The sequence below is a fragment of the Miniopterus natalensis genome, chromosome 4 (genome assembly GCF_054644295.1).
Source record: "Miniopterus natalensis isolate mMinNat1 chromosome 4, mMinNat1.hap1, whole genome shotgun sequence".
Taxonomy (NCBI): Eukaryota; Metazoa; Chordata; class Mammalia; order Chiroptera; family Miniopteridae; genus Miniopterus; species Miniopterus natalensis.
Genome location: NC_142084.1, coordinates 53,957,491 through 53,977,831, shown reverse-complemented (window position 1 = coordinate 53,977,831; position 20,341 = coordinate 53,957,491). Strand labels below are relative to the sequence as shown.

The 20,341-nt window shown below is 41.0% G+C and overlaps 1 protein-coding gene across 1 annotated transcript in view; it reads left to right on the top strand.

Annotated features, from left to right (window-relative positions):
- Positions 1 to 20,341, top strand: part of SH3RF1 (SH3 domain containing ring finger 1) — a 152,706-nt gene that overhangs the window by 105,571 nt on the left and 26,794 nt on the right. The window contains exons 5-6 of the mRNA XM_087816546.1: positions 7,685 to 7,987; positions 13,359 to 13,469. Of these exons, the coding sequence (XP_087672672.1) occupies positions 7,685 to 7,987; positions 13,359 to 13,469 (414 nt within the window). The remainder of the gene's footprint in view (positions 1 to 7,684; positions 7,988 to 13,358; positions 13,470 to 20,341) is intronic.

The window sequence follows — 20,341 nt, the reverse complement described above, 5'->3', positions numbered from 1 at the left end:
TGTTGCTATATACATCCTCAGTTTCACTAGTAACTAAGGTTTTAAGAAGCAAAGGAGGTTCACCTTAATTAAGCAGTGTTAAACCATGTCTCTATCCTGTGAAGAAGACTGAATGGCTGTTCTGTGCTGTTCTACACTCATGTGAGTATGTAGCATATAATAACATGAACAGAGGAAGCATCTTGATGACTAAACCAATGGGGAACGCGTTTCTCTGTAATGAAATAGAATGTGTTTCAGGAAAAATTTTCCTAAGTGTTGTAAAACGACATTGCCTTCCATAATAGAGGTTAGTGGCAATGTACCTATTAGGTTTCATATACATATGGAGCAGAAATTTGTCTATATGCTGAAAAGAAGGGAGATTTTAAACAAAAGTGTGAAGTCATTATGGTCATTACTCTCAGCATTCTCTATCTGTTCCAAATTCCTTTCTTGGTGATCCCCCCCGCCATGCCCTTTACATCTCACACACACGTACACACACACACACACACACACACACACACACACACACACACACTCTTACTTTAGGTACTGGGTCAGAGGAACTATTCATTCACTGATTTATTAACCAATGACACATCACTATGACATTTCTGTCAGTGTGTCATTTTACATTGACAAAGTTTTACTTGGAATTTAATGACAATTCCATATTCTTAACCTCCTGGGATATATGTATATTTCTTCTGTAGTTTTCTTACATCTGGTAGTGAGGTCCTTGACAATGAATTGTATCAATGGAATGCATCTTTTTGGCTTATAGGCATTTCTTTTTTATGGCCCACATTTGGTGAACAAATACCAAATAGGAGAAAGCATATACAAAAGCGGGTGTATTGTCAGATCCAATCAGTATTGAACTGAATGGAGCCCAATTTTTAAATTATTCACCAGCCTGTCTCCTCAGCAACATAATTAGACTGTAGATGTATCTGTTGCTTCAGAAGTAACATTACTTATTTATTAACTATTACTAAGTATTACTGCCTCTTTAGCCTCAGCTTTCAGAGTAGAGCCCTCTTCTTTCTAGACATCTTTCCTGCATATTCACTGTTCACAGCCTCTCTCTCATCTTCCTGAGTGAAACGTTTCTCTTCCTTTGCAGTTGCCGATTCCTTCTTCCTGGGTTTTTCATCACCAGGAACTTGGTCAAATCATATATATGTATCTAAACTATATTCTTTGACTGCACACCCCTCGGGTTATGCTTTTACCTCTTTCCTTCTTCTCCCTGCCGGAATCCTCACAAGGGTCACTTGACACTTTTAGTTAGGAAGTTTTATGTTCAGACCACCCTAGGTGGTTACTTTTGGTGTCTGAGTTTGTAGGGCCCTCCATGCAGGCCTCCCCTGAGCTTATGAGGTTTAGTACGTGGCCCCTTTTTCATCTACACTTTCTGTGTTCAGCAAATTGTGGTGCTAAGTGGGCCTCTGGATCTGTCCACCTTGGGTGCAGCTCCACTCCTCCCATGAGCTCCTGAGGTCTCCATCTGTGCTGCCCAATATGTAGGGCTGTCAGCACTTGAGGTGTGGCTAGTCCAGATTGAGATGGGGTGGAAGTGCACACTGGGTTGCAAAGACTCAGTATAAAAAAAAAAGAATCTAACAATCTCGATAATGATTACATGGTGAAGTGATACGCTGGGTTATGTAAAATATATTACTAAAATTCATCTTACCTGTTTCTTTTTATCTTTTTAAAAATGTGGCTATTAGAAAACTTAAAATTACACATGTGGCTCATATTATACTTCAACTGGACAGTGCTGGTCTAGAGGCAGCATTTTCTTCCCTTGGTAGTGTTAAGAATCTAACATTTTTATTCATTCAACAAGTGTTCACAGAGGCCTTACTAAATGGAGCTGCTACCTGAGGGAGGATTTTTGGCTCAATTTAAAAAGACTCCTGAGTAATCCCTTCAGTCTCTCTAATTATTCCTCTTCTGTGGGGGGAGTCTTGTATTATAAATGAAGACTGAGCTTGCTTTTGTATTTATGTCATCCCCAAACAAAAACCTTGTTACCTAAATTGAGTGGAAGAATAGAAGACTAATGGAAATACAAATTCCCCATTGCCATTATATAAAAAACATTTTGCAAAGGGTTATAATGTGAGGCACAGCATTTTCATTTCTTCTGAGAGGAGGTGAGTGGCATGAACTTCCATCCCACAGCATCCATTCACTGGTGTCCTTCAAAGTGTCTGACTCTCTGGGGGGAGGGCACATTGGGCCTAGTAATGTGGCAGAATGCCGAAATGCTCCGCTTCTCTCTTTTTTCTTTTTTAAATTAAATTTATCAGGGCAACATTGGTTAATAACATTATATAGAATTCCGGCATACAACTTTAATAACCAGCATTTAAAATGGGTTTACGAAGGTGGTCTTTCAAACCAGTGAGGGGAAGGTGGACAGTTAGATAAATGGTGATGGCACAGCTGCTGAACCACATGGAAAAACAAAGCACTAGCCCCACCTGATTCTTTACACAAAACCTATTTCACACGGTCAAATGTTGAGATGTAAAATGAACGAAAAAGACAGAGGGAGGAAAGGAGGAAGGAAGGACTAGAAAAAAATGAAAGTAAGTGATTTTCTTTTAAAAAATAATTATGGAATAAGATTCTTAAAGCATGATGTTAAATTGAGATGACATAATAGAAAAAGATTGATAAATTTGGCACATAAATAAAAATGTATGTATAGCAAACATATATCAAATTAAAAAACAAATTGAAACAATATTTTTACTTTGACAGATATATATAAATACATACATACATGCATGCACATGATATCAGAGAATGATCTGTATAATACCTAAAGAACACTTATACTCTGTAAGGAAAATACCAAGCACCCAATAGAAATACGGATAAAGCTTGAGAATAAGCAAATCCTAGGGGGGAAAAATAGATGTTTAATCTCATTAATAAATGAAGAAATACAAATGAAAACAGAGGTTTCTTACCCGTCCAACTAATAGAAGTTTTAAAATTATTGGTAACACTCAATACTGTGAACAATACAGGGAAACGGGCTTTTGTATATACTTTTGGAGGCGATGGAAATGGGCTCTTTTTGTTCAGTATGACAGTGTCCTTCAAAAAAATGTTCTAAGCCTACGCTTTGATCTCACAGTTTCACTTCAGAGGTTTGCCCCGCGGACCTGCTTGCACAGGCGTGCCAGGGTGCTTACCCGACGTGCCCGGACCGCGGGGCAGCGCACTGTCACCCTGGGCCTGTTCACACGAGAAGATGCTCACGAGATGTTGTTAGAGGGGAGGATGGTGTGTGCTGCTTGTGTTAAAATTAATGAAGCAGATGCATATTTAACAACATCTGCGTCGAAAATGCATGGAAGGATATATTTTATAATAATTTTTTAAAGTCTTTATTTGCCTTTTATCAAAAACTGTTAGGTTCAGGGCACTCTGGTGGGTTATAAATTCCTTGCACCTACTGTTCGTATTTTCTAGTGCTCAAAAACTAGAGACTGATTCGTCTAAAGCTTCGTATAAAATAGTGAGTATTCATGCTGGTTCTCGTTCATTTTTGTTGTTGTTCTCTTTTAAAAAAATTTAAGTCCCATCTTTTAAAAAGGCCACATTCTCTTTAGCAAAGAGGACAACCACATACACATAAATTATTTTAATATTTCTTAAGCTGCCTTGTTATCCGTACTATTCTGTCTGTATTTTCATGTTTATCTATACTTTTGATAATTTCAAAGACGAATTCTTTCTAACTTTTAAGGTTTACCAAAAAGGGACATTAGAGTTCTAAGATCAACAAATCCCACTAGTCCATGCTTTTAGCTCCTGTGGGCTGAATTTTACCTTCTGTCCAACCTAAGTCTTATCAGATATTCCTGACCAAGTGCTTGGAAGAAGGTGTTTTAGGGCATACATTTATTTTGCAGGTGATGAGTGCACTCCTAAACTTAGAGGTCATGGCTAGACAAATGTCATGGGGAGCCTACACTACTGAGCTCAAACATTCATAAATGAACTTCATCAAAACTCCATTAAAAGCTGTCAGATCCTTGCTTGCCTGTTGTTACTCCAGGTTAAGTTACACTTACAACAAAAGCCTCTTTAAGTTTCTGCCTGATTTGCTTAATGCTTCTACCAAATAGTCCTGACTTTATGATTTTCTTTGTAGCTTATAAGGCAGCAAATACTGTTCCTTAATACTGACCTCTGCTGCTTTACAAGAACTCTAAAGTAATTTTAAAATAATGGCAATAACCTGCTAACAAATATTAACATCCATGTGTTAAATGAAATGTGAGAAAGCTCTACTAGGCTGTTTAGAGGAATAGAAATAAAAGGAGTGAAATGGAAAAATGAAGTACATCTATATCTGTTCAAAGTGAGGTCATTATCCATGTGTGGAGCTAAAAGAGACAAAAAGATCACTGGCTTCAGCTTTTTTCATAGATGAGGAAGCTGCCACCAAGAGAGGTCACAAAGTTAAGGCTGTGCTGGGACTGGAACGGTGGTCTTCTATCTGCAGCTTGCTGGTTGTATCACACCATGTGGCCACCTGCATACACCTGCTCTGCATATAGACTGTGTTTCTCTAAACATGCCATCCTGTGGCCCAGCAGTTACACTTTTGGACATAGACCCAATATCCACCAAAAGACATGTGCAGCCCGGCCGGGCGTGGCTCAGCGGTTGAGCATCGACCTACGATCCAGGCGATCGGGGTTCAATTCCCAGTCAGGGCACATGCCCAGGTTGCAGGCTAGGCAGCCGATCAATGACTCTCTCATCATTGATGTTTCTATCCCTCTCTCCCCCTCTCCTTTCCTCTCTCTGAAATCAATAACGATATATTGAAAAAAAATAAAATAAAATCTTTTAAAAAAGCAAACAAACAAATAAAAAACCCAAAAGACATGTGCTAGATTATTCAGGGCAGCGTTGTTGTTAATAGCCAAAATCTGTAGGAAGGAAGGAAGAAAAAAGGGAAGGGGAAGGGGAAAGAAGGCAGAAGAGGGGAGAAGAAAGGAGGGGAGGGAATGGGGATCCCAAGTATAAATCAATAATAGAATGGGTGAATAAATTGTGGCATATCACACAATGAAATAATACATAGCAGTTAAAAAGAATGACTGTTTCATGGAGCAATATGGACAATTGGGGGGGGGGGCATATTGTTGAGTGAAAGAATCGAGCCATAGGAAATTATGCAGTGCATTTGTGTTATTTATATGTCTGTCTATAAGCTCCTTAAAGTCAGGGACCATTTCTCTGCATCTACAGGTCTCCAGCACCTGGCTCATTTTCTGGCACATAGCAGTTGCCCAATGTATATTTATTGTTTTTGTGAGAGTACAGCATATGGAAATCTGATATATTAACACAATATTAAGTATAACTGACACTTGGCTAGGTATGACCATAACTAGACTGGTAATATTTCAGACTTTTTCAATACAGAGACTGCTATTGGAGTCTATGGTTTGACTCCAGAATTAATTCAACGTGATATACCAAGCAGATGTAACAGTTTTCTCTAGTCATATTTTTTGCCTCCACAGGGAGGAAGTCTTCTCAGTTCCTTCCCGTATTTCCACTCAGTGCCACAGGAGTGCCGCTGAGTTCATTGGTCCAATTTTAGCACGTCTATTAGGTCATGCTTTTGAGGCTTTGTGCCTTGGGGACTAAATGAGCTTACACTGGAGGAAGGCTTTCTCTGACTTCTTGTCCTCTGGCATTGCCTGGTGCACTGGCCCTCCATGTCATTGGGGTGGTAAGTTTGGACAAGGGAAACAGAGTAGCTGCTTTGATTTCAGATTCCTTCTACCCAGCTTGTGTAGGAATGAGGACCCTACCACCACATGGTTTGCTGAAGTTTGGTAGGGCTTCACGTTGAGGTTTGTGCAATCCCACCATGAAAATAAGACATTGCATTGCTTCCTTGAGGCATTTGGTTCTTTGGGGGACCACCCAGAAGGTGGGATGGCTACACCAAGGTGGGATTGGTAAATTCTGGATCTCCTGGTTAAATGCCATCATAATGCTATTGTAAGACCACCCTTTAATAGTACTTCACTTCTTCATCCCTAAACACATAGCACAGAGACCCATGGTTCTCCTCTCGCCCTCAGTACGTCAGGCATTGAGAGGTGTTATTGGGGCATTCCTGCCTATTATTGCAGGTTATCACGTGGAAGAAATCCTTGAAGTCTGAAGGAAATGTATGCTCATGTTTGAGAAAAGATGTGCCCTACTAATTAAAGATCAGACAGGCCAGATGAATTTGAGTCCTTGGGGAACCCCAGGAACAAATCGTTAATCAATTTGCCATCATCTGTAGAAGCCCTGCTCACTGGGCTGCAGTGAATACAGCTTTTTGAGCAGCCACTTGTGTCAAAGTGAGTTCACGGTTAAATATTGACCGACAGGACTTCCATTCTGCTGGTAGGGCATTCGCATCAATAGGACAAAAACACGTCCTAACACTTAGATGGGCCAGAAATCACATTTGGTGATGTTATTTAATCTAAAGGTATTTGTGAAGTGCCGAGCATGCAATGCTGAGGTGGGGAAGTCTTTTATTTTGCCTGTTACCTGAATTACCTTTAAGAAGTTTATTTTTTATCTCAGTGTGTTTTATAAGAGTTAAATTATACTCAATGTTTTCCCATTATTGTAATATCCAGGTAAGTTCTATGCAGCTTGTTTTCACTGAAGCTTTCTGAGACATATTTTACCTTGGGGAAAACAAAAACCTCACATTCTTTCCTTTCTTGCTGGTGTGATCAGCCCAGCGCACAGCTTTTGGCCCACTGGGCCCTTGCTTTATTCACAATCAGACAACTTGTCAAATAGAGTAAGGTAGCCTGCCAACAAGACGTGAATCTCATCTTAACCTGTTATGATTTAAAATTTAAGCACATAGGAAAATAACTGATGTGATGACCTGACAAAAATATATCAAGAGTTTCTATCAACCTTTTTTGTGAGGCTCCCCCAAATTTATATGGAAGTATATGAGTTAATATGTTTGGTTCTATTCTTCATCGTCTTGCTCATTTTTACCAAGCCCCTAAGTTGCCCCTTTGACGTTCAGTTGTGCTTTGAGCAAATACCCAGCCATCGTTGGACAACAGAGTCTTTAGTCAGACAAACGTACCCTTTCTACTTGCTCTTTAAATTTCACCAATGAACTGAAATAAATGTTTGTTTGTTTACGGCAAATTTTTAAATTAGATATTCTGAAGATTCTTGGGAAAAAAGTTTTCTTAACCTTGGCAGCCTTGCATTGGAATTGTTCATTCTTGATTTAGCATCTGTCTGTGATGTAGATACTGCAATGAGATCCCAGTATTGAGAGAAAAGGTATCTCACATGGGGGAAAAAAGCATACTTGCATATGCAAACTTTAAAGTGGGGATTTGTTAAATTTTGGGTGAAAGTGTGTTGAAAATAGCCATGGCTGGGTGGCTCAGTTGATTGGAGCGTTGTCCTGTACACCAAAAGGTTGCAGGTTTAATTTCCAGTCAGGGCACATATGGGAGGTAACCGAGCCCTCCCTCCCTCCCTCCCTCCCTCCCCCTCCCCCAAATCAATAAACATCCTCAGGTGAGGATTAAAAAAAACTGTGTTGAAAATAAATGTCAGTGAGGCCCTAAGAACTAACTCGTGTTGGTTTGTTGGTTTGCAGTTTAACTCGGCTGCTAAGCAGCTGATAGAATGGGATAAGCCTCCTGTGCCAGGAGCTGATGCCGGAGAAGGCACCTCCGCAGCGGCTCAGAGCAGCACTGCCCCAAAGCACTCGGACACCAAGAAGAACACCAAAAAGCGACACTCCTTCACGTCCCTCACCATGGCCAACAAATCCTCCCAGGCGTCCCAGAACCGCCACTCCATGGAGATCAGCCCCCCTGTCCTCATCAGCTCCAGCAACCCCACGGCCGCCGCACGGATCAGCGAGCTGTCTGGGCTCTCCTGCAGTGCCCCCTCTCAGGTACGTCATCCAAAGGGGATGAAAAGAGGCTGGCCACAAAACGATCTGGTCACAAGCGTGTTTGCTCACCAGCTGAAAAATATTGTTTATTTTAGCCTTCAGAAGGTAGTCGCTTTCCTGGGGAGTTTCAAAGACTTTCTCATTTTGTAGGTGGAAAAATGGAGAAAGGAGAAATGACTTGAGTGTATCAACCCAGAGCTATACAGTCATTCTTAAAGGAAAGATCAGAAATTATAAGATGATTTAAATAATACCAGTTTCACTAAGCGATCACTCAGTTTTACAGAAAGCTGCTTTGGGAGATCTTGCCAACTAAAACTTGATCTCCATCCAAACTGAAGATGCTGTGGTTGAAACTCATGAAGTCTGCAGTTGCCTTCATCTGTGTAACTTACCCTGATATTTGGGCTTCCCAGTCAGAGTTATAGAAAAAAGATGTGAAGAAACATTTAATTTAGGTTAGAAATTGGCCCAGCATTTTTTAAAAGCTCATTATTTCATCAAGACTTTGTACTGCCTTAAAAAATAGCTGCATATTATTCTTGTGTTAATAAAAATGCTCAAGATGATTGGGAACGTTAATTCATTCATTTGGCAAACTTTTATTGGGTACCTTATTGGAGGTTCTTCATGGAGCTGTGTATACTCAACAAAATAAGATGTAGGACTTCCCTATTTTAGATCTTAACTCTGGACTGCAACCTGAGCGGAGCTGTGGCCCTCCTGTAGTTACCCAATTAAATGACAGCTGTGTGTTTCTCAGCCCGAAGGCCAGAGAGCCTAGTCCAAAGTAGCCCGCCACAAGTGGGAGAAATTTCTTTCAAGTCTCATGTTTTATTTTAAAAATTGATGCAGATTTTATATTCTACTCTATAATATTTATAGCTGTGGTGTTTTTTGTTTTTGTATTTTAAATGCATGAAAATAAATTATTTTCCCTTAAAGGAAAGAAAGAAAGAAAGAAGCCAACAGCCCTGGCTGGGTAGCTCAGTTGGTTAGAGTATCGTCCAGATACACCAAAGTTGTGAGTTCCCTCCTCGGGTAGGGCACATACAAGAATCAACCAATGACTGCATCAATAAGTAAAACAACAAATCAATGCTTCTCTCTCTCCCTCTCTCGCTCTCAAATCAATAAATAAAAATTTAGAAAAAGAAAGAAGCCAACAAACACATAGTCCTTGCGCTCAGGACACCCACACAGTTGAATAAGTATCTATTTTGGACCACAGAGTAAATACCGACCATAGTTTTTGGTATTCCTTGCTAAAAGTGTTAAAAATTATTTTCTCTCAGACTCATTTATTTGCCCCTGCTTCTTTAGATTCAGACCGTAGGTTGTGAGTTAAATGCTTGCACTCTGTGAATGGGATTGCGGTTTGTCAATGTGTTTTAGGTGATAGGGCCATGAAGCTTTTGAAATTCTGAGGGAAGTAGGGGACACACACACACCCCTGTACTAGAACATGAGGGCGATGAGGGCAGAAGTCTTTGTTTTGTTCACTGATATGTCCCAAATGTCAGACATACAATAAGTACTCAAGAACTATTTGTTGAGTGAATGAGTCACTTGAAAAATGGGTAGAGAGGAGAACTGTGCTATTTTACACGTCACTAATTATACTGTATGAAAAAGAGACTGTAGATCAGAGCACCAAGTACCAAGTGAGGTTCCTCTGGAAAGGTTCCAAACTGAAGGTTTTTGAATTAGGTTCTGACGTAGGAGGCTAGTAAAGGTGGCAATTCACTAATAGAAAACCGAGTCACTTGAGTGTGTTTTTTATTTTGTGACCTAGCAACATTTGCACAGTGATGTATCCTTGAAATAAAAGATAAGTTTCTGCTAAGAATAATGGCAGCTCACAGTGGGAGTTGCTTTAGAAGAATGGACGGTAATCTTGGCAGGAGAGAAAATTAGAAAGGAAGATAAACTTAGTGTTTGTATCTTTTGTAGAGAACTCGGCAGTCAGGTGTGAGCATGCCTGACGCTGCCACGATAGAGCTGGGAATGAAGACTATAAAGGTAGAGCTATTTTTGTTTTGGTTTGAGTAGCTTAGGAAACAAGGCTCGTTCTGTGTTCCATTAAAACACTTTCCGCCTCAACCATTCCACCCTCCTCCCACATTCTCATTCGTCCTGTTTGCAGTGGTAACGTGTTGCCTCGGGGAGAAGTTATTTCTAGAAGAGGATGGGAGATGTTTGAAGTGCTGCCTGGTTTCTCCCACCTAGGTTTATAGAAAACACTACTTGTCTGGGGTTCTGTGTACATTGGAAGGAACCACAGTCCACAATAGAGAAGTGAGTACATGTAGCATATGTGACAGGCAAGCACCTTCCTAACCATGGAGATGAGTGGAGATGGAAATATGGGGCTTGTGAAGCTTTAAAATAGGGCTCTTCTGCCCGGCTGGGTGTGACTCAATGGTTGAGCTTGGACCTAGGATACAGGAGATCGCGGTTCGATTCCCCATCAAGGCACATGCCCGAGCTGTGGGCTCATTCCCCAGTTTGGGGCATGCAGGAGGCAGCCGATCAATGACTCTCTCTCATCATTGATATCTCTACTGTTCTCTCTTGGAAATCAATAAAGCTATATTAAAAAAATAAAATAAAATAGGGCTCTTCTTTCTGCCCAGAAAGGACCTCTCACTAAATTTGACAGAGGCCCATGGCTGAGTGTGTCTCTTGCTATTGGCTTGATTTCTTCTGTCTTGCTTTTCCGTAATTAAATTTGGTTGCATTTATTAAAAAAATCAAACATAAGGGGCCTAAAGAAGTGAGTGTTTGCCTTGGCTGGTGTGGCTCAGTTGGTTGGGTATCACCCCATGTCCTGTAAGGTTGCCAGTTCAGTTCCTGGTCAGGGCACATGCCCAGGTTGCAGGCTCAATCCCTGGTAGGGGGCATGCAGGAGGGAGCCCATCAATGTTCCGCTCTCACTCACATTGATGTTTCTCTTCCCTTCTCCCTCTCCCTTCCTATGTCTCTAAAAATCAATAAAAAATCTTTTTTAAAAATTTTAAAAGAAGAAGTGAATGTTTTTCTCTCACCCAAGCGAGATCCACATATAGGTAGTTTGGTGCTGGTGCGACGGTGCCTCCAGCTCACCTTTTCGCCATGGGGTTAGGTCCTTGTCCTCATGTTTCTAGATGGCCAATTACAAACTCCAGGCAACCGGATGGGGGAATGAACTGAAGAAAGGGGCAAGGGCTTGCTTGCTGTTTTATTTGGTAACTATTGAGTGGAGGCTGAACTGCTGTCCAGGTGGGTCCCCAAGACAGATGTGCACAGATGTCTGTAACTGACACCTGTAAAAGCACGTGAAGCTACAAGCAGCCAAGACATTGTGTCTGCTCCTCTGGCCACACCCAAGATACTTTTTGGCCTCTGCCAGCTGGAGGAGTGATTCATAGTAGTAAGTTTTTGTGGCACTTTTGTATTGCCAGTGGCTTCAGGGGAGGCGAGAAAATCCACCCACTTGTTCCCATTTGCTTTCCCCACCTCCTCCCCTGCATAGCCCTGTCTGGTAGGGAGGCCAACCTAATCTGCAGTTTCATGAGAAAAGAGTGAGCATAGCATAGAGTCAGGTTGTCCCTACATGGGGCATTTATTCTGGACATGCCCCCCCGCAGCCACCTTTCTTCTGCTTTTCGTCACCCTCTGGTGACCCTTCTTACTTTACTCCAGTGCTAGGAGCGGCTCCGTGCTGAACTGATGCTTGCAAGTTTCTGATGTTTGGTGCTTCACTGCTGTATCTGTACTGGCAGAGACCTTAGGGAACCTCTGGTCCAGCTCCTTGCCAGGGTCCAGAGACATAAAGTGACTCACTTGTTCTAGACCATAAGCTTATTAGCAGCTTGTTATCCTGACTCCCAGTCTGGGGCTTTTAGGGAAACGTCAGTCAATCTTGAGGTCTCTTTTAGGTATTGGTAGAGTCAGGCCCAGGAAGCTGTATTTTGGTGGGCTTTTTTCAGCCCCCAAAGGTTTCTGGATAATGCTGCACGCTTTGAAGTGAACTTCATTGTATCTCCTAAGAAAGATTCCCATCATTTGTGTGGTGCCCACTCATAGATGCCCTTGGAGTGTGTATATAAAAAGATTTATTGGATAAAGTAGCTGAAGGCCATTATGTTTTATTTCAAGAATGAAAAACCAGTGTGCTTCCCATTACAAATTGATTAGAAATAGACTTTGATTCACAGAAGAGACAGAAAATGAGGGTTTGAAGAGAAACTCTTGTTAGTGGCACCCTTTGAATCTGCTCAGGTTCAATCAATCTATGAGCTAACAGGTACAGAAGTGATTTTAGGACTGGGTTACATATACAACACAGATTTATTGGTGGAAATAATTAGATGCTGGGATGCTGACTCTCCCAGCCTTGGCAGGGGCTAAGCTGGTGGGAAACTGAAAGTTCCTTCAGGCCCTCTGGGAACTAACTAATCTCTGAGCTTTTCTTTGTCCTGATAATCTTTTTCTTAATTTATGGGAATTGAGGAAACTATGCTTGGGATTAAGTTTTTATTACAAAAGGCCTAGCATTTCTGGTATAGCATTGTTTCCATGGGGACACAAGGTACCAGCCAAGCACATTTCTTTAAGAGTGAAGGAGAAACCTCGTTCTTGCAGGAGCCCACATCCCTGGTTCAGCAGCATCAATTAACACCATTGCACTCTGCAGTCAGACCCAATGTGCAACTCAACTGAAAGTGATCGAGTAACCGAACACAGGCAATGAACTGACCTGAATAACTCAGTTTCTTTCTAGTAAATTAATCTTAGGTAGTATCATGGATAAGACACTGTGAAAACGGCTAATTTGGCTTGACATCATTCCCATAAAGCTTTAAAAGTAATAGCCTGCTATAGGCATGTGTAGGCAGCTGCATTTTAATTATGTGCCCCCACTGAAACGTAGAAATCATGAAAGTGATTCTGAAAATAGCAAAACACCTTGAGCATTTCATATAGATTTAACATTGATAGGTGAGTATTCAGCTACAACCCATTTCAACGGCTTTTTCAGGGAAATTGTTAGTAGGCTAGTGGGGCAAAGGCCTGACCATCTGAAAAGCCGGTTTGATTGACGGTGGCATCCCAAGTGAGGCGGCATGTTACTATTAAAGACAGCTGCAGTTGAATTCTGTATGTAAAAGATCATAGTGACCAGTGTTTATCACGGGACTTCCTAGTGTCTTAATACAAATTAGGAAAGCAGTAAATTGGGGTTGAATAAACTGAAAGGGATTCTGCCTTCTAAAAATAATAGAAACTACAGATTTAAAAAAAATTTTTACCTGCCTTCCCCAGGGTTAGCTGGTATAATCTATTATATTAAATATAGTCGTTTTGTTAACTTTTCTTTTCTTGGCAGGTTCATATAAGTACCACTGGCTTAATTGTGACCCCACCCCCAAGCAGCCCAGTGACAACTGGCCCTTCGTTCACATTCCCATCAGATGTTCCCTACACAGCGGCGCTTGGAGTGAGTATAGTTTCTCCCGTCTCTGTTTCTCTCTCAGGTATTAGTCACGTTCATCTGGCACACTCCACCTCCTAACACCTGCAGTTTACATGACTCTTGCTTGATGGGGTGTGTTTCCTATCTTTTATCTATTATCTCTGTTAATCTTACAAAAAAATTAGAAACTCTTTTGCCTGCAGCCTGCCAAAGTTTTTAACAGCAAGGATCAGTGGCCTGAAACTATTGGAAATACTGAGGAAGCTGGGATCCCTAAGGCTAAATGATTTTCCTTAGTCACATGATAAGTCGATTTTAAATCTCTACATTTACAATTCACCTTCTAGTTTCTTGTTTTCTATTGGTATAACCATAGTCATGGCTGCCCAGAGGTCCCTGCTGCCTTGGAAGAGCCCTTAGATTGTGTTGATTTTCTTTCTGCAAACATAGCATCCTGCAAACAGAATCTAAACACTAATTGCTTTAAAACATCCTAATGGGGGAAATTAATAGGAAGAATCTTGGCAGCCAAGGGAGATAGATAAAAGAAGAACACTCTGGAGAGAAAATTAAAAGGGGAGAAACAAGCAAATGCAACCTCAGGTAGCAGAAACACAATAGTTAAATCCCTGTTTCCTAAAATTTGTACAGGCAATTGAACGGCAAGGAACCAGCTATTGTGAGACATCTCTCATCCAGGCCAGTGCCTTGGCTCATACTTTCAGATTGTTTCAGTGCAAAGTTGAATGAGAATAGAAGAGATCACTAAATCAGATGTCCCCAGTGGATCCCACCCCTATAAATTATTTTACCAAATCTCACCTGGCTATGATGCTTTCAGAGAAATTGTGTGGCCCAGTGATGGGGGCACAGGCCTGGCTTGGAAGCCCAGTTCAGCCACTTATTTGTTATATGAACATGAAAAATTACTTGGCCTCTTTAAACCTCTGTGTCCTTACCTGTAAAATGAGACCAATTGTACCTGCTTCGTAGAGTTAGCACCATGCCTAGAATGTAGAGAGGGATGGCTGTTACTGATCTTGTTAGTGGCTTCTACTGAGGACAGTTTCAAGGTGGGCCTGTGGCATGTGCCATTGGTTTGCTCTAAGAATGCCTGGAGGGACATGTTTTTCTCTGCTCTGTACCAGGAATATAGCGAGGCCTCTGAGCAGCTGGTTTGTTTTTAGGTTGTGGATTTTATATATGTTATAAAGATTATATTTCCCTCTGTTAGAATGCTTAGGGCCAGATTGGTACCCTTCTCTAGCTGGGACCTCACAACATTATTAGTCAAAATGTTGGCTCCGTCGAGTTTTATTGTCCTCATTTTCCTTTTGCCTCATTTTACTTCTTTTATATTTGTCTTGATACATTTTATAAATGACTGAAAACTGACTTTGAAACTAGGTGGGATATGAATAAATGCAGTCATTACCTAGCTTGACTCAGACTTTTGAAAATATTTTATAGAGTTAAGCATGTTCTTGTATTTAAATGGAAGTTAATAATGTTCTGGTTATGCCCTGGCCTAGTGGTTCATTTGGTTGGAGTGTCGTCCCATCCACCAAAAGGTTGTGGGTTCAATTCCAGTTAGGGCACATACCTAGTTTGTGGGTTCTGTCTCTGGTCAAGGTGCATACCAGGGGCAACTGATCAATGTTTCTCTCTCTCTTTTTCTCCCTTCCTCTCTCTCTCTCAAATCAATTAAAAAATAATAACAATATTCTTGCCCTAGCTGGTTTTGCTCAGCCCACAGACTAAGAGTCCTGGGTTCGATTCTGGCAAAGGGCACGTACCTTGGTTGCAGGCCGGATCCCCGACCCTGGTCAGGGTGTGTGCGGGAGGCAACGAATCGATGTGTCTCTCTTGCATTGATGTTTCTCTCTCTCTCTCCCCACCCCTTCCACTCTCTCTGAAAAAGCAATGGAAAAAGTACCCTCGAGTGAGGATTAAAATAATATTAATAATGAAGATGATGATCATGATGTTCTAGGAAAAGATTAAAGGTATTTTTTATGTTCCCAGAACAATTATAACTTTCTTGATAGTACCAGCATTTGGTGTGGGAGGGTTAGTTGCAATGATACACCTGGGTAGAAGGTGAAAATCTAACTTACTGACATGTGGTTTCCCTGAGATTCTGGTAGCCCCTGGGGATTTTGACTGGAGCCAAGTTCCATAATCAGTCTACCCTCTCATCTCCGCAGAGTACCCTCCTTTCCTTCCTTCCCTTCCCACCCCAACATTTTCACAACCAGTTGGCATTCTCATTTCTAGATAACTACTTCCCATGGAAAATTCTAACTTGATTTCTTAATGGGAAAAAACAACAACTGACTTCCCTGATCTTAGAAAAATGAATTAGTGGAAAAGACAGAACTGGCTGAGTTTCACCCCTTGTGAGCTAAAAACTTTATGATATAGTAAATGGCCAGTTGCTCTTAGCTAGAGGCACACTCTGGGCAAATCAATGGGACAGGTCACAAGAGAGAAGGAACATACAAAAATTAATTTACATTCCATTCAGCGATTTCATCCTAGGATTCCATGAAAAAGCTTGCATGTTAAGCAAAAGGAAGGTTTATTAAATGGTATGTCTACTGTGCCTGTTTCACTTAATGAAAAACTAATTATAAACAGACGTATCTGTCATCCCAAGAGATGTCTAGATCTCGAAGTCCCTGGTGGGTTGGCAGAAATGTTTTGCATTTAATATGTTAGGTTTAAATGGATAAAATTCTCAGGAGCTTGTGCCCTTTGCATCTCTCATTAATCATGGCCAGTATCCTTTTTTGAAATTTGAAGTATTTCCTGAGACTTTGAGCAGCATCGCAGCAATAGTGTGCAGCCCTGTAGGAAGGAAACTGTGCTTTTCATGGCATGGATTTATAGGTAATAAATGCCACCACTAGAATAGAACATGAAAGTTATTTCTAGTACTTTTTATGAATTGAGACTTTTCATTTTTTATGCCAAATGAAGTTATGAACATATTGTTTCATACATCTCACATGGAACTGTTAAAATGTTAAATACCTAATCTTAGGAACAAACTGTTATTACATCTATCTAATTCAGACATCAGTCTATTAATAGTAGTGAGGGTTTTTCCCAGCTAATTTTTTGAGGGGAGGAAGATGAAGATCTTAGTCTTATATCTTCTGTACAGTGGCAGAAGGACTCTTTAAACAAGTGGTTCATAATTCCTGATCCTCTGTGCCAGCTGAGAGGTGTTTAGCTCTAAGATGTAACAGGGTGCCCAGGTCAATAAAGGCCAAATATAGCCTATAGCCAACCTATAAACAGATTGCATTACAAAAAGCTGTAACCCTAAGTGGTTTTTATTTTACACACACACACAGTGTTTAAAGAAACAAAATTAAATGATGTCAGGTTCTCAGAATAGCCAACATGTAATTAATTCATTGTAGCCCGCGGTAGAGACTAAACAGAATTTACTGCAGTGGATGGGATCAGGGAACGCCTCTGGAAGTGGAAGGATGGGACTGCAACCCTGGCAGTTTGAGAGGAAGAAGTAGAGTCTTTGGAATTGGCAGGAGTTCTGAAAATCAGCATGAGGGATAGGATACGGCCAACACTGTCATAGCAACAGCAGAAAAGGACTCCAGCATCTCAGGAACTGAGGCCTTTTGATCCATAGCACGTTGTTCTAAGGGGGCAGAGACACAGCATGTTTTCTCATTCGTGAAACACTCATTGAGGATCTGCTATCTCTGCCTGCAAAGCGAGGTGAGAGTGGCACAGGGATGAGTAAGGCAGTCTCTCTGCTTTCCCTGTCTCATGAATCACAACAGTAGCTGCCATTTACTGAGCTTCTGTTGGGCTCGGGACTGGAAAGGCAGCTCACCTAAACTGTTTCTAATTATAACTCCATCTCACAGGTCCATAGATTGAGGCCTGGGGACCTGTTGTAATTTATGCAAAGCCAGTTAACTAGTATAGGTATCTCTTCTTATGAATCAACTGAAGAATGATAAATACACAATTGGTGAGCAAAATTCCATTCCTGAAGAGATTCTTTTTTTAATTACTGATTTCAGAGAGAGGAAGGGAGAGGGAGAGAGAGAAAAGCATCGATGAGAGAGAAACTGTACGCCCCTTACTGGGGATGGAGCCCACAACCCAGGTATGTGCTGTGACTGGGAATCGAACCAGCGACCTCTTGGTGCATGGGACAATGCTCAACCAACTGAATGACACCGGCCAGGGCCTGAAGAGATTTTTTAAAAAATTACCACGTTGTTAATTCTGCCTTCCCCTTTAGACATAATCTTCTAAGCATTGATTTCTTGCATTTTTAAATATATTCTTTAATTTTTTTTTTTTATCATAGATGTACCCACAGTTGACTAGCTTAATTACAATGAGTGTCTACCTGAGACCAAAGACTCACTCACTCACTCCTTTCCATCTTTATCTTAATTTTATTGGATTCTGACACCAGAGTTATTTTTTTTTAATCACTAGTGTCAGCACTTTCATTTTTCTGCTTCCTACTCATTGTCATAAAAAATAAAGCAAAATACTCAGATAATTGTACAACACCGCCTTATGCAGATGGTGATGCTGCTGAAATTGGTTAACACTGCTGACTGGGGGAGTTCGACCTCGCAGCATCTGGGCCTGTTTCATCATCAGCCAGTGCACATGTGTCTGTGTCCGGTACACAGAAAGACTGTTCAGAGAGCCCAATGTGTAGGGTTGAAAGTGGGTTGATTGGAAATCAGATTTATAAAGAAACAATGATGGGATTGGGGGATAGTAAGTGGTATTTTCCCAAAGGATACAGAAATGCCCAAAGTTCATCCTTCAGTCACTTTATAATTTGGGGAGGTGCACACATAAGGGGCAGCTGGAAAGAAAATGAGCCCTTCATTGTCCATTGATCTTGTACCTAAAACTCCAGTGTAAAGTACTTTACTGATAAACTGACCTGCAGTCCTCAGCCCTGGTTTAAGCCTCTGTGTTCACTGCAGCATTATTTACAATAGCCAGGATTTGGAAGCAGCCCAAGTGTGCCCATCAGTAGATGAGTGGATTAAAAAGCTATGGTACGCTTATACAATGGAATACTAGTCAGCCATAAAAAAGAAGGAAATCTTACCTTTCATGACAGCATGGATGGACCTGGAGAATATTATGCTAAGTAAAATAACCCAGTCAAATACCATATGATTTCACTTACATGTGGAATCTGATGAGCAAAATAAACTAACAAAATAGAAACAGACTCTTTGATACAGAGAACAGACTGACAGCCGTCAGAGGGGAGGGGTTTGGGGGTGCTGTGTGAATAAAGTGATGGGATTAAGCGAAAAAAATTTTCATGGATACAGACAACAATATGGTGATTACCAGAGGGAAAGGGGAGTGGGGGGAGTTAAAAGAGTATAAAGGGGGCATCACTAGTGATGGAAAGAGACTTGACTTTGGGAGGTGAAAATACAATACAATATACAGATGATGTATTACCGAATTGTACACCTGAAACCTATATAATTTTATTAACCAATGTCACCCCCCAAAATTCAATAAAAAAAATAAATAATAAAAATATAAATTAAAAAATATATTTCTTTTAATGGGAGTTGGAATTTAAAGTATAAAGCAAGAAATCAGGGAAGAAATATAATTTCAGTACTCAATTACAGATGTCAGGGTTTTGATACTGGGTCAATCCCAGTGCCTGATGAGAATGCCTTTCTTACTAAGGTTTGAAGTCCTAGCTATATTTAGCTCACTGGACAGATGATTGTACTGGTTGCTGTATATATTAAACCCAAACCAAAAGGCTCCTAGCAGGGCCAAATGGACCGTGTCCTCTGTCCTTAGTCAAGTCCAGATCATTTAGCCACTGTCTGGACTAGTTCCATGAAAGTGCGACAGGTGAGAGAGCACCGACAGAGAAGAGGTCTCACACCTAGTAATTGAACTTTCCACTCACAACATCCAGTAGCGAATGCGGCAGTCAGTGGCCTGGAATCCAGCCCACTCTGAGAGAGGGCACTTCTTTCCTGGTGCTCACTCTAACAAAGAAGAATTGAGGACGGCCTTAAAAGGCTGAGCCAGGGTTAGATCTATGTTTTTCTGACCCCAAAGCCCATGCTTCTACCATGTAAAGCTGCCTTTTCTTTCAATATCAGTGGGTCCTAGAAGGGAACCTGGACATGCAAAATATGACCAATTTACATTAGTTGACCACTAAGTCCTGTATTTGAGCTAAATGTTATTCAGAAATAGTCATTCTTGCCTCACATCATTGCTACATACTGGTAAACAGGTTTGAATCTACAGAAGCACAAGCAGGAAGCTAATTTTTAACACATATCATAATAATACCGAGTTTTTGACATGGGTATTTCTGTGGCCTGGGCCATAGCTATGGACACCTTTACTTTGATCATACAGACTTGCTGCATTTCCGTAAAGCTGCAAGTGATGAGCACTTTTTAAGCCCCTATTAATGTAAGCATGCCGTGTCTAGTGAACATGGCATTTAAGTGTGGTATTTAGTTCTGTATAATAGTAAGTTAACAACATATTGTTAGCAAAATGTCACCTATGCTCCTAGCAGGGCCATAGATGGTTTTGTTTTTGGTTTTTCCTACTGGTGGAGAGTGCATCTTGGCCTCTGGAGCTGTGCCAGCCTGGGCTATGAAATAATAGGCAGGTCTCCAGGTCAGCTCTGGGTGAATGGAAGGCCGCAGTTTGCTCTGTAGAAATGTTAGGTCTTGCAGGATAGCAAACTGCCCGAAGCACAACACACACAGTGGCTTACCTTTTGAACTTCCACATCACCAGATCATTTCAGTCGAGGTTGTTTATAAAGCAACCCACAGAGCTTCCTAGTCTGTCACAGCCCTGGACTCACAAGA